The 13,900-nt window shown below is 51.1% G+C and overlaps 1 protein-coding gene across 10 annotated transcripts in view; it reads left to right on the top strand.

The window, feature by feature from the left end:
* Positions 1 to 13,900, top strand: part of Lar (tyrosine-protein phosphatase Lar) — a 411,512-nt gene that overhangs the window by 161,546 nt on the left and 236,066 nt on the right. For all 10 annotated transcript variants that reach the window (XM_078179954.1, XM_078179955.1, XM_078179961.1 and 7 more), the window contains exon 3: positions 120 to 259. In XM_078179954.1, the coding sequence (XP_078036080.1) occupies positions 199 to 259 (61 nt within the window). In that variant the 5' untranslated portion in view covers positions 120 to 198. The remainder of the gene's footprint in view (positions 1 to 119; positions 260 to 13,900) is intronic.

Below are 13,900 nucleotides of genomic sequence, written 5' to 3'. Positions count from 1 at the left end.
CCCCGCGGCAGATCGGCGACCCACCGGTCGCCCAACAGAGTTCTTCCACCGTGATTTCGACGTCCAGGCAGCGGAGTGAAGGTGGTATGTTATGACGAGGGTGATTTGTATTTTCATAGGTGGAAACGCTGCATCGGTGGTAATAAGTGTGCAGTGATCAGGGGTGACCGAGGGAAGACGGGAAAGAGGGTGGTCAATATGACTCCTATTTTCCTCGTCCTGTTGGTGGCACTCGACCCGATTGTCGCGCAGAATGGTGGTGAGTAATCGACCAGAGAAATCCAATTTGCGCGAAAGACAGTGTTGCACGCGCGGACATTGACATTCTCACGAACTGTCTTCGGCCGCGAAATTGTTCAACGAGCTACGATACTATGCGACACACGGACACTATGAACTCTACCGCAAATTTCAGCGCAACGATCGCCGCGCGGATCGCCGAGCGGATTGCCGTTGCCCCCGAGTCCTCTCCGTTCCATCTCGAACGGAGACGATTCGGCCGCAGGGTTCCACCGGATGCGTGTCTCTGCGACCGTCTCCCTATCACGGCACTCCATTCAATTAGATCGCCGTAACTTTCGCGAGGCTCCGCGAAAAATGTCGGAAAGAAATTCAAGGTCCCCTTTAAACGGGGCCATAGATTCTCGCGATCGTCGAACGATTAAGAGCCGCGACGGCATCGCGACCTTAATGTGATTTAGAATGGTGTAACTTTGAAAAAGTTTTACAGCCTCGAACTAAATTATGCTTCCCTATCGCCGCGTACTCTCGTCTCATTCGATGGAAAACGGCATGCTTCGAATCGGTTTAATTTACTCCGCTCGAGACGGGTCGCGCGGAAAAGAACGTTTCTATTTTACAAATTGCCGACGTTCGGTCGCCCACCGCTCGTTTCAACCGCAATGATTTACGTTCGAAACGGGCGCGAACGACTGCGACGCGAACAGTTTTCTTCCCGGCATTTTCCGCGGAGACCGTCGCGGAGAGATTATCAAAGAAACGGCAACGAGTTAATCGCGCGATACGTGTCAGAGAAAAACGGTCGTCGCGGCACGCAGCCGGCGTGACGGTGGCCGACAGGCGGTCGATCCGCGCGGTCGATACGTAGCGCCGCGTGACACGCGTCGTCGCGTGCACGCTTCCGAGGGGATAATGAAAAAGTGAAAGGCGAACTGTATCGCCCCGGAGGTGTTTCAACGGGAGCGTACGCCTCCGCGAGAGGCGCGCGCGAATTTGCCCGGCGAATCGCGAGCGAGGCAGCCCCGAGGCACCGATTCGCGCGAGCAGCCTCTTTGCCCGCGCGGCCGATGCCCCGGGGCTCGAACGCGCGTCCGCGTCGCGTTTAGTTTTAGTGCGCGACGAATCTACGACGGTCGCGCGCGCCGTCGAGTTTCGTGCTCGTTGCTCGTTTGCGCGGCGAGCGACTCGTTGCTGCGTCGGCGAATCGCGATACTGTCGCCGACCAGCAGGAGGCTGCGGCGAAGAAGACACTACTGTGCGAGAGCGAACCGATCGTCGGACGCGATGGATCGCGATCCATGAGGCTCTCGATGCCGGAGACGACGAGAGACGGACAGACGAGGGGAACGCCTCGTGGGCCTGTCCGTCCGTTCGCGCAGCGCTCGCTCTCTCGGCAGCAGAGCAGGCTGCGTCTCGCTCGAGTACAGCTTCGGTCCTATGCTTTTACACGGATATCGACGGATAGCCGCGTGTTTCGCCTGAATGACGAATCTCGGCCGATCATTGAATGGATTTCAGGGCCGGTAATCGCGGTAATTACGCGAATGCGTCGCTTCGGTGCTCGCTAATTCAACCGAGCACTGCGAGCCGACTCCGCAGCTACAACGGGCGACCTATTCTACAACATTTTCGGTAATTAATTGTTCGCGATCTTCGCGTCCTTTTTACACCAACCGGGTTGCAGAGCTTCTGCTAATTGAAGCCACACTTCGTCGATGAGGGGGATCGATTCCGGTTCGTGCGCGCACACGGGGAAACTTGTGTAGCCGCGCCTCGGCTAAACGCAGCATTCGGTGAATTTCGAAGGGTCGATGATTTCCGAGGGATTATGTACATGTTGCCAGTGAATACGATAACGTTATAATTCGGTAATTATTTTATGAAATTTTCCCCGGGAATAATTACAGTGAGCTCAGAGGGAAGCGCGCTCGATAGCCGGGAAAATAATGATAGAGGGGGGAAAATGAGATCGGTGTTTTTGTTTTTAGAAAATTTCGAATCGCGATGAATCCACGGGCGAGAGGGTGTAGCCGTAAACCGATTACGAATCGGCTTCCATTGTCGCTTTTTCCCGGCCGTTCCCGGCCAGCCTGGAACTCCGCGGCCGCGAGAAATCCGCGCGCCGATTGTCGGCGATGCTTCTCTTTAATTCGGTGGCTGAATCCGCCGGCACAGACGGCCGCGATCCATCGGCCCGCGGATGGAGAACTGTCCCGGTCAAAGGACCCGCGGCGGGTCCCGAGAAGGTCGGACGCAAGGCGGCGTGGCAAGGATAGAGAGACGGTAAAGATGGAAACCGCAAAAAGAATCTCGAAAGGAGGATGAGCTCTGAATCCATAGTTAATGCAGATCCGCCCCGTCTGTGTCGCGGATAGGGAAATAGCCGAGGTCGAGCACGAAGATTTCCTCGGAGGTTCGCTCGCTGTCGCGCGTCCTCGAAAAATCATCCTCGAGGGGTAGCGGGGACGAAAGCTCGACGGCCGGATGCCGCCGCCGGCTTCCTGTCTATCCATCTATTTATCTTTCTCTTCGCAACCCAGCTTTTGCCGCGCGCGCGCCACCGCCGCCGCCGCCGCGCTCCCTCCGATTCGTCACTTCCGCGCATCTTTCTGAAAATACAACCTCTGACAATCAGATTCGCGAATCCGGCCGGCTAAAATTGCTACCTCCGAGCTTATCTCCGAGGCATCGCCCGTGGAATTCACCGCGTCGGCACACCTGTGCATCCGCAGCGTATGCAGAATTATTTAATTCGATTCGAAGGATAGAATTATCTACCTTCTCGACGCTATCGTTTTAGTGCATTTAGAAGGCTCTAGTAGACCGATATAGAGTGTACGTGTCATTCTTTAATGCAATTTCAGAGATCAGAGATTTCGCGGAGTCTCAAGAATAGAACAGAGTTACCCGTTCCCTCGTTCTGTCACCATCGACTTACCAACCGTACGAAGCTCTTCACTTATGGAACGTAATTTTTGCGGTGATCCTTGCCTTACTCTAAAAGTAATTCCATTTGGTTCACTCGTGTTTATTGCAGTGCATCGTACCAGTTAAGGAATACATTCGTCGAGAAACTTGATTTACTCGGAGACACCCTGCGTCATTTTACTAATTTATCATCTTCTGTGAATAAGCTGTTCTTCTTAAAATAAAGCGAATTTGAGTATTTTAGACGTTGGGAAGTCACGAGCTTTAAATCGTTAGTTGAATTACGATATTATCGAGCGTAATCCATTTTTATTTTATACAGTTACTGAACGACGAAATTTCAATCCTAATGCTTCCGTGGATATTTGTCGTCAATGAAATACCAATCGAGAACTTATAAACTAATAGGATCTAAAATCAAATCGTCGAGGTCTGAAAATTATACATGACTTCATGATGTAACATGAAAATTTCATTATTGATAACTGTAGTACATAATGAAATACTGTAAAATTGTAGTCCGCTGTATACGGTTTATATAACCATATATAATATAACCATATATAATATAACCATATAATATATAACCATATAAACCGTATACAGCGGACTACAATTTTACAGTATTTCATTATGTACTACAGTTATCAATAATGAAATTTTGGTTTAATTCAATAATAATAAGTATATAAAATTATTTAAAGCGTAACAATTGGAACAAAATAAAGCGATCGCTTATTATGGATTTAATGAAGCTGCGGTGGAGAACGTCGACGATAAATTTCGGGCGACGATGTCGAAGGAAATGGATGTTTGGCGCCGCGAGATGGACGTGGCGTAGGTCCTTTGAGCATATTCCCGGGGCGCGGACCTTTCGGTAGTGGAGATTCCGCGTGGTTGATCGCGACGGGGAACCGCGATAATTTACGTTCCGTCGGGCGCAGCGACGTGTTACGGCCCCGAGCCGTCGTTGTTTTTATCGGTAATTGACAGAGTAGACGTAACGGAAAAACGAGCGGACGGCCGCGAAAAGGGATGGGAACGGTCAAAGCGTGGCTCGCGCGCGGGACGCGGTCAAAAAACCGACACGTACGCGATAAGCAAAGAGCGCAGCGCGCGCGCGACGCCCTGCTAACGATACGCGACAGGGGCCCGTCCTCCACCTCCTCCTCGCCCTCCCCCCTCCCGTGCGCCGATTCTCCGTTCGTCAGTTTTTCAATTCCGTTTCCCATCGACGTTCCTCTTTCCCTCCCTCTCTTACCCGGTAAATTTCGACGAACCCCTAATTCCTCGTTAATTGGAAAAACGAAAGGTATCCGAAGTGAGGGAGGCGGCAGCTCCGACGAGCGAAAAGGAGAAGTTCGTTAGGAAACGTTTCAACTTTCGATTCGGGACGGCACCGCGCGCAACTTCTCCGGACGACGAAAGCCTACCGGCTGCGTCGACGACCGGCCAAACTGGCTCGATTAGTTTATCGTCGATAAAAAGGTCTCGCGCGATCGCGTCTGCACGCGTTTGCACAGCCGAGCGTCGCATCCGCGCCCCGCGAACACCTCGCGGAAATACGATTTATTTATTACGTTAATTGCTAGATATTCGAGACGCATAGACGAGAACCCTTTGACATGGCTGTGTTTTGAGTTTGGTTGTTTTTTTTTTCTGCGTGACAAAATTCGACGCGAATTACGTGTAAACGATACAGCGCGGCGACGAACGAGGCTGTCCTATACGCGAGCACATGGGAATGTACTTTTCCAGGATTGAAGTATAATTTCTCTTTGAGATATGATACTTTATGGTTGGGATACTTTATGATTACTTACTGATACGTACACTTTAAGTCCAGTAATTTACTTTAACAATTAATTGTATATATGCGGTGCTAAGTTTGAAGAGATGACATCCGCGAAAGCTACGATAATAGGGCATCGCTCATGAAACATAAAATATCGAAGAAATTGAAAGGAACTAAGAATATTGATCTATTAACACTGTTTTATTAAAATTATATAACACAGGAAAAATTTATCAATTTACCCAAAAACTTTGCATTCTGCATAAAGATCGTCACCGTACCTATAACAGTTCGAAGCGGTTGTTTTCGCAAGCTTCTCGCGGTCGAGGAACGTCGAAAGTTAGCGCCTTGAATGGCCCGCCGAGAAATAAATCGCACTCGAAGATAATCGGCGAAAGGGCGATCCGGGGTGTGTTCCGTTCGTCGCTGGTCCCGTTGACTGGAATCAGGATGAATTTATCGACGTCGGGGCGAGTTTGGTGGGCAGGAAAGGCGAGAGATAAAAGAATCGGGTACGGGACGAGTTGGGGTGGTGTAAGAAGAGAGGTCGTGGTCGCGGCGGCGGTCGTGTGCTCGCGCCGGTCGGTCCAAGTGGCTCGCGGGGAAGAAGAAGGCCGCCGGGGTGATAAAGTAAAAAAGTTACTCGAGCTATTTTATGGGATCCCTCGGCGCGCGTGGGGGGTCCGCCGCGCGATCCTTGGCCTGCGAGAAGCTGCGAGCAGAGGCTGACGGAAGAGGGAGAGGAGAAAGAAGCAGAAGAAGAAGAAGAAGAGAGATGCCGCGGGGGAGGTTGCAGAGGGTGGTGTAGGATAGGTTGCAGCCCCGTCTTCGGGCGCATCCTCCGCCGTTTCGTTCTTGCTTCCTGTCCACCCCCTAACCCCCCCCCCCCCCCCCGCCTCGCGCGGGGCGCAGGCTTTTACGGTATCGAACGAGTGTCGTCGGGATAAGCTCGAGGTTGGCCTAGGCTCTCGCAGCAGGTATCGCGCCCGAACGCTGCCAACCGATGGAGACGAAGAGGTAGACGACGACCGGAGAGAGGTGTAGAACTGGTGGAGCACGACCGGGGTGGGCGCGCGAGGGCGAGGGAGATAGAAGAGGGGGTTGGCTTAGCCGCAACATTCTCGGGTTTACACCCCCGTCGTGAACTTCCCCCTGGATCTGGGATTAGCCGTGCTAGGCGACGAAGGTTCGTTCGGGAGTTAAACTGATTTTCCCGTCGCGTTCAGCGCGTGTGCGCGCGATTTTTTCCTCGTCCCGTAATTGCGGGATCCCTGTTTCGAGATTGGTATTGCGCGGCGATGTCGCGACTAGGAAATTTCGATGCTACGGTGCATTGCGCCGTGAGGCCTGGCTAAGTGTTCCATGGGCAGTTTTCAATTTTTCTAAGTTCAATACCGTGGAAAGTTTGTTCCAGTTGAGAAAACTTTGGAGCTCCGAAATTTAAAGTGTTATTCGTTTCAGACGATTCGCGGCGCCGCTATATGACGTTCTAAAGTCAAATTAAACGTTTTATTATGCATCGATTGTAGGATATTAGATGAGAGGTTTTAACATCAGATTGGCGCAATATTAAAAGCAGCTTTTCTATATTCATTTATAAAAGTAACAATAAGTAATTAGTTCTTATTTTTAACCAGCGTGCAGTTCCAGTCATTTTCATTTCTCAACTCAATAAGCACTGGATGTCTTAAATACGTAAAGACGTTCATTTTAGGTCTGAACGTCTCACTCCCTAAAATGGACATATACAAGACTTCTTTTTCATAAGATGTTTCACTAGACGTCCAATATCGTACCCCAGACGTCTTAAAGACCTCCTTCTACTATCTCAATTCGGAACAGAAAAGCTAGCAAAAAGAAATGTTCTTGCAAAAATTCTGGTCCCCTCGGTATTCTTTTTTAATGTTGGTACATATCCCCGGCCTGATAATACCTAAGCTGTCGTCGAACGGCGAACATAACGATCCTCCGTCCTATAACCATAAACCTTAAAACAACGTTAAAATCGCGTTGGTCACAGAAAGCGAACTCCCAGACCGCCGTTGCGTCGATAATAGAGGACGGCGGGAGCCCCGAGATCGGTGGGCGACCGGGGCGATAACTTTCCATCTCCCCAAGACGTTGATATCAAGGCCGTGCCGATACTCTCCTCTTTTTTTTTCCGGCCGGTGTTTCTCTCTTGCTTCGGCCGAGCGGCAATTTATGGACGACCAAAGTGCAGTTCGCTGTTTCCATCCGGCTCCGAGTGTCATCGGCTCCGCGCGCGCGCTCGCTCGCTCGGTCGCTCGCACACGCCGGATCGATCTAATTGACGTGTATATTCGAGCCGGCCCAAGGAAACGATCTCGCGGGAGCTCGGCTGCTCCCCTCTCTCCATTTCCCGATCGATCGATTGTCCGATTAGCTTTCTTTTGTGTTCGCGGCGGGAATCACGGTACGCGAGAACGTCGTTGTTACCGGTTTCGGTCGAATCCCCGGTCCTTCTCGGCAAATAAAACGGCGAGACGGCCCCGGTATATACTTTACAAAGGAGTTGTTATCGCGAGTCGTTATAGCGTGGCGGCTATTAAATGAGAGGCGTAAATGCATTACATTGCATATGCATGATCCTCCGCCGTTTCGCAGGCACGAAACCGGAACACCGCCGTTGTACGCATTCGCTATTCTTTCTACCCCCGCCGCAGTGCCCGTGCCACCGAAAACGCACGGCGTTCGATCCGCCGCGTTATCCAACGGCCAGCCCCGAGACGAGTTCTTCTAATCGCGCTTAATGCTCGGATTACTTTGCTAACGTTTCCCATTTGCGCGCGCCGAACACCGTTACGAGTTATTATAGGCAAACGAAATACGACGTGTATACAGGAGCGGCGCGAGGTGTGCTCTGAATATTGGCATACGATTTAGCGTCGCGGCGATATTCTATTTCCATATAGAAGGACGGTCCCGATATTTTGTCACCGTTTTCACGGATGAAATCTTTCCGATACGTTCGTATTGTTTGATAAAATGCTAGTATCCGCCGTTAATGCCGACAATAATAATAATACTGATAATTATAATCATAAATGGACATTACGCTCGTGACGTGCCGGCCGATCCCGCCGATAAAATGTCAACCAGCACCGTCAATCAAACGTCGGGGATGAATAATTAAATGTTCGATACGAACGAGCGCGCAGCTCGCCTCGAAATAATATCGGCGGGGCCGCGCGCGCTCCTCGACCGTGGAGGAGGCAAATTAGCGTTGCGTCGTGTCACGGAACCGGGGAGGGGGTGGAACCAGCGGGGCGAGTGTGGGCCGGTCGGATAACGGCGGGTATCGACGGAACGAATTTACGGGCCACTTACACGCTTCCGGAAGACGCGGAATCGGCTTTGGAAAATTACTGGTAATCCGCGGGCCGGAAATTCGCGAGCGCGCGCGCGCGCGGTTTCGCCCCGCGACATTTTGATTTGCTAAATGCTCGCGGCCGTAATTGCTCGCTTTGTTCCTGCCTCGGTTCGAATTGTTTCACCACTTGGCCTCGCGGGGGGGGGGCAGACGGTTTTCAACCGGTAGAACATGCGCGGTGGAGAAAAAAAAAATAGGGGCGGAGGAAAGCAGAACTGGAAACAAACGGACGACGGCACACGTTAACTGCGATTTACTCGGCGTAGAATAAATCTGATTTAACGCCGGCGATGACCGGTTTTACATTTTTCATTTCGAAGCCGTCGGTGACGCACGATCTGTCGCGTGTGGAGGATAAGAGGAATTTATTTCGACTTAGATGTAACGTTGATATTAGAGATAAGTGTGTTTAATAATTGATAATAACGTCATTAGGTAGGTAATTGATGTGTAAGATGCGACGGTCGTGCGATTTGGCAGTGGAAGATATGCCCTTTTTTGTATATAATAATTTAGCAAATGCACGACGATATCAGGTGATACGGAAAAAATTTCTCATGGTGTGATCTGTTTCATAGTATAATCTATCTCATAGTATAATCTGTAGAAGACACAAGGTGAGAAATTAGGTGGGCTGCCTCTTTGACAAAGATCTTTATTCGACTCACTCTTTCTCTTCGAAAAACTGCCTCCTCCCCTCGACGAACCATCTCATCACCCAAACAGAGACCTCCTTATCTCGGAGACATAAACAGTGCGCCGCCTGACCGGCGACCATCTCAGAGATCGCTTACAAATCGTATCTCAATATAGGGGACGACGAGAATGTGATAATCACTTTGAATGCGTCGTCAAAAATTATCGATGCTCATTGGTTTACGATAATGTCAAGACTGAATTTAAACTTGAATCAAAAAGTGTATGCTTGAATTAAAAAGCGTATGCTTGAATTAAAAATCGTATTCTACAATCAAGAAACGTATATTTGAATTAAAAAAAGTCAACTCGAACCGAGCAACGCATTCGATTATTTTCTGCGATAGCGTCATTACGGTAGGAACAATTATCAAAGAAAAAGCAGGAGAGCCGCTGCGCCGGCCGTTAAATAACGCGATTTAGCGGAGGAAATATATGCCGGGTTACCACCGTAGCGAAGAGGAAAGCAACTTTTCGGCTTTTAACGCGGCTAACTCACCGGCCTCCCCGAAGTATATTATCGAACGAATTTATATCGTCGTTCGAAACGGATGGCCTCCAAAGCGCGCTGAACATTCCTGAAATTTCGAATATTAAATTTATGATGGATCGCTGCCTTTCGCGGGAGAGGGTCCGCCATTTTCTAGAGGGGGTGTGAGAGGCCGACGGGGAACGGTGATCCCGTGGGAATCGCGGCGGGTTACGGGAGAGAGGGAGAGGAGGAGGAGGAGGTAAGCCGGGGAAATAAAGAGACCGAAGTCACGTTGTCGTCGAGCAAGATAAACGTTTCGTCACAGTTCCCGCCTCTAAATGCCCGGTTTAAAGAGAGGCGACTTGTCGCGATCGATCGATCGATCAACCGACCGGGGAAGGGGGTGGGGGCCGTACGAACAATGCATCGACGGTGTAGATTTCCAACGAGATCGAAAATCGTCTGCGTTCGAAAATGGCCCCGGCGCTCTTCCCCGCCCGACGCAGCTTAACGGACAGCCGCTCGCTTTCAGACCTTTGCGGTGTTGTCTCAAAGGTTTCCGGAGAGAGTTGCCATTAACGGCCGTCCATCCCGTGGCAAGTTTGCCTCGCCTCGGCTACGGCTCGCCGTTAGGATCGCCTCGTATACTTTAAAATGGTCCATTAACCGCGCGTACGATTACGGTAGGGTTACTTATCGATTCCTATTATAATGGGTTTCGGAGACGCGCGGTGCAAGAAGAGCGAGAAGCCGAGAGGCGAGAACGCGGGAGAGGAAGAGAGCGCGAGAGAGACACAAAGAGAGAGGGTGTGTGAGAGAGAGAGAGAGGTGAAGGTGGCGCAAGCTCCCGGCTGGCCTGCATTTGTATGGACGCCGCGGGAGTGTGTCGCCGTTTCGCATAGTGGTGCCGTAATTCGCGATAACCGCCGGTAATAACCATACTTCCTTCGTGCTCGAATAATATCCTGGCAATTTCTGCGCCGAAAATCCTCCGAAATCGCGAGTTCTTTCCTTCTCAGGCCGACAACGTCCTTCCCGCGCCATGCAACCGCTATGTCGTCTATTGAAAACTTCCCCCCCGAACAATCTATGGCGCGGATTGCCCTCTGGGGCATCCAAACCACGCCCACCGTGTCTGCTCCGCGCTGTGAAACATCAAGATAAATAGTCACCATCTCTTTCCCCGATGTCATTTGCTCTCAGCCTGCCCCGGGAGTAATCCAGAGCCCTGGAGGCTGCTCTAGACACTCCGCCAACTGTATAACAATTTTTACTAGAGATTAGAATTCACCGTCGCTCCTTGCGATCGCTTAAGCTGGATTATTAGGAGATCAATCTTCGCTTAGATCGTTGGACGTATATAGAATGCATAACGCTATTTTGTACAAAGATCTTTTATTCTACTATCTAGTTTCATTTGTTTAATCCTAGGGTGTTTAAAATATTTATAGGTTTAAGGTTTGCTTAAATAACCATCTAGGACGAAGTGCTGTAAATTTGATTTTTCCTAATTGAAGTGTATCTAGATATTTAATGCTGTTAGATAATACATTCAGGTACTGAGATCAATTATCCGACTAAGTTGCACCTGGATAACTAAAGATGGATTCTTAGACTCTCCGGCGCTGTTCTAGATGAGAATCATCCAGGTAGCAAAATAATTCGCCCGTGATCTCCAGGGGGCAATGCGGGGCACTCCCAAAGCAAAATATCTCTGGCTGATCTATATTCCAGAGCGGGATCCCGATCGCCTTGCTGACAGAGCATTTGTTCCTCTGATCTCCAGTTTCCGGGCGACCCTTTCTGTTTCGCAGCTATCAGCCCGGCCTCGGCCTCGGCGAGGTCAACGGTTGTCAGGACACCGGGCTCTCTCTCTCTCTCTCTCTCTCTCTCTCTCTTTCCCGAAGCCTCGAGGCGCGTCGAGGCAGCTGCATTTTCAATTTTACGTCGCGTCTACTTTTCCAGCAAGTTTTTCTCCCTCGGCGCGGGGACGCGTCGTGTCTCTTCCACCGCCTCGCTCGTCCCGCCTCGCCGCGCCGCCGCGCACAGCATGCCCCTGGTTTGCTGCTTTGTCCCGAGACCTGCCGGCTTCTCGAAGTTGTCTGCCGACAGTGCCGACTGTCGTTGGAGCGCCGGCGCTCGCTGCAATCGCGCCGAAAGTTCCGCTCTCGCGAATCGGATACGGGATCTCACGTTGCCGGGAGTTTACACAGCCGGGTGAATGGGCTTCCGAAAGTTGCACGCCCGCGCCAGCCTGTAGCTAAACCGAGGAACGGAATCGACACCGTTCTCCAGGTGCAACAACGGGTAACGCTGTCTTGGAATCTCACGGTTCCGGCTTCCCCTCTCTCTCTCTCCTCTCTCTTTCTCTCTCTCTCTTTCTCTCTCTTTCTCTCCCTCTCTCTTCCTCCAGCTCTCTTCCTCTCGCATAGCCGCTCGGTTATCGCTTCTTTTGCGAAAGCAGCTCGCGGTATGGCGGATCGATAGCGGGTGCCTCGGCTTCCGCTCGCGAGATTAATAAATCCATTTCTGGCACGCCTTTGTATACCGTCGCGTCGAAAACCGTCTTTCGAAAGACCGCCGTCGAAATTCCGACGGAAAGTTCGCCGAGGGCATCACGGTTTCGCTCGTCGAATCACCGATCACCGTAGACCCCCCGAGGTATTCTTGCACCGGTGTTCGCCGAACGATAAACTCGTTCGCGAGCCACGAAATCTGGGGACAGCGACACGTCCAAGAGGAAAGCTCTCTCTCTCTCTGTGTATGCAAGAGTTCGTTTCCGATCCTTTGCAGCGGCGCGGCGACGACACCCGACACTTCGCAAAGCTCGCGGTTCCCCGCTTTGTAACAACAACCGCGGGAGAAGGAAGCTGCGACGGACGGCGGAAGCGCCGTGGAAAAAGGACGAGCGCCCGTCGGCCGTGGCCGCGGAAAGAATGAGCGGTTGGAAACGCGCTGAATACCCATTAGCGGGAATTTCTCGGCGCGCCGCGGCGAAAACCGTCTGTCGTGGATAACGAGTTGCCCCGGGATCGTCCGCGCGTTCCGTCGCGTCGTAACCGGCGAAATATCGCGCGAGACCCCTCCGTCGGGATCCTTCCCGGCGTCGCGACGCCCGCGTTTTTTACCGAGCAAATCGTTCGGAAGTTCCGGGCTCTGTCCGGGGATTCCCGGGTTTCGGGAAGCGTATTCGGTAGTCGAGAAAAAGAGTTTTTCTGTTCTTGAATTCGCCGTCGGACGTCGGCCGTAAAATCGGCTTATCCGCGGGTTCGCGGGAGAGAGAGAGAGGGAGAGAACCAGCCGCGGCTAAATTACGCGCTGACTCGGGTTGACCTCCGTCCTCCGCCCTCCGCCCGGAAATCTTCGCGTTCTTATCTTAACGGCCCATCTACGTTGTCTCGAGTACGTTTTGCGCTTTTCTCCTACCAACGTTCTGTCCCAGATTTCGCTCGCCCGCCCCCGTCTTTCTCTTTCTCTTTCTCTTTCCGATTCCACGGGCCAACCCACGCGCGCGCACACGCTGCGAGTTTATCGCGGAGTTTAACCGCGCGTTTCCCGTCCGACCGCCGCAACTGCAAATCGTCGGGGGTGCTACTTCCACTTTGTCGGCGATAAAAGAACTCCCCTTCGGTGTTTATCCCGTTATTTTCTCTGTCATTGATTAGATCCTCTTAATCGCCCGCCGAGAACCGCTTACCTACACGCGGACCCCGGTGCGAGCCACGATCGTTAGCGTGCCCCTGCCCAATTTTCCCCGATATCCTCGTTCCGACCGCCGCGAACGATGTTTGCCTGCAGCCCCCGAGGTCGTTCACTCGCGCGCGCGCGCGCGCGAGTTTTCCGTCGGTACGCGTCCTCTTCGTCGCCGCGGCAAAGATTCGAGGAGAACGGCGCACGCTTTGATAAGATAGCACTCGGACGGTGTGATAAAACGATCTCCCCAGGGGATCGCTGCGTTTAATAACGTGTATCTGAAATTGAATAATCAGGAAAACTTGACAAAAGAGAGAATGAACATAAGCACGAAATACAAAGTTAATTAGAATTTTGAAGAGAAAGAAATTTTCGCCAGGATTATAAATATACTAAGAGATACGGGCAGCATTATCATACAGAATATTCCGTGCAACATTGTAGACGATGAAAATAAAATAAAACCTAATATATTTATTTTCACGCTTCAGTTTCGAGTTACTGAAATGAAGTACTCCATTTCACCTTCTACATTGTCAGTATAAAATATCATGCCACGGCCGTGCGTATCATCGAAATAAAATATCGTGTTCGCAGAAATATTATATCGCACTTGAGATAACGTATTAAACCGTATCCTGAGGAATCTATCATTTAAAACATCGTTCAAAGCACGTTCCCGGAG

The sequence above is a fragment of the Augochlora pura genome, chromosome 4 (genome assembly GCF_028453695.1).
Source record: "Augochlora pura isolate Apur16 chromosome 4, APUR_v2.2.1, whole genome shotgun sequence".
NCBI lineage: Eukaryota > Metazoa > Arthropoda > Insecta > Hymenoptera > Halictidae > Augochlora > Augochlora pura.
Note: the sequence above shows the minus strand (reverse complement) of the source record. Positions and strands in the feature narration are given on the sequence as shown.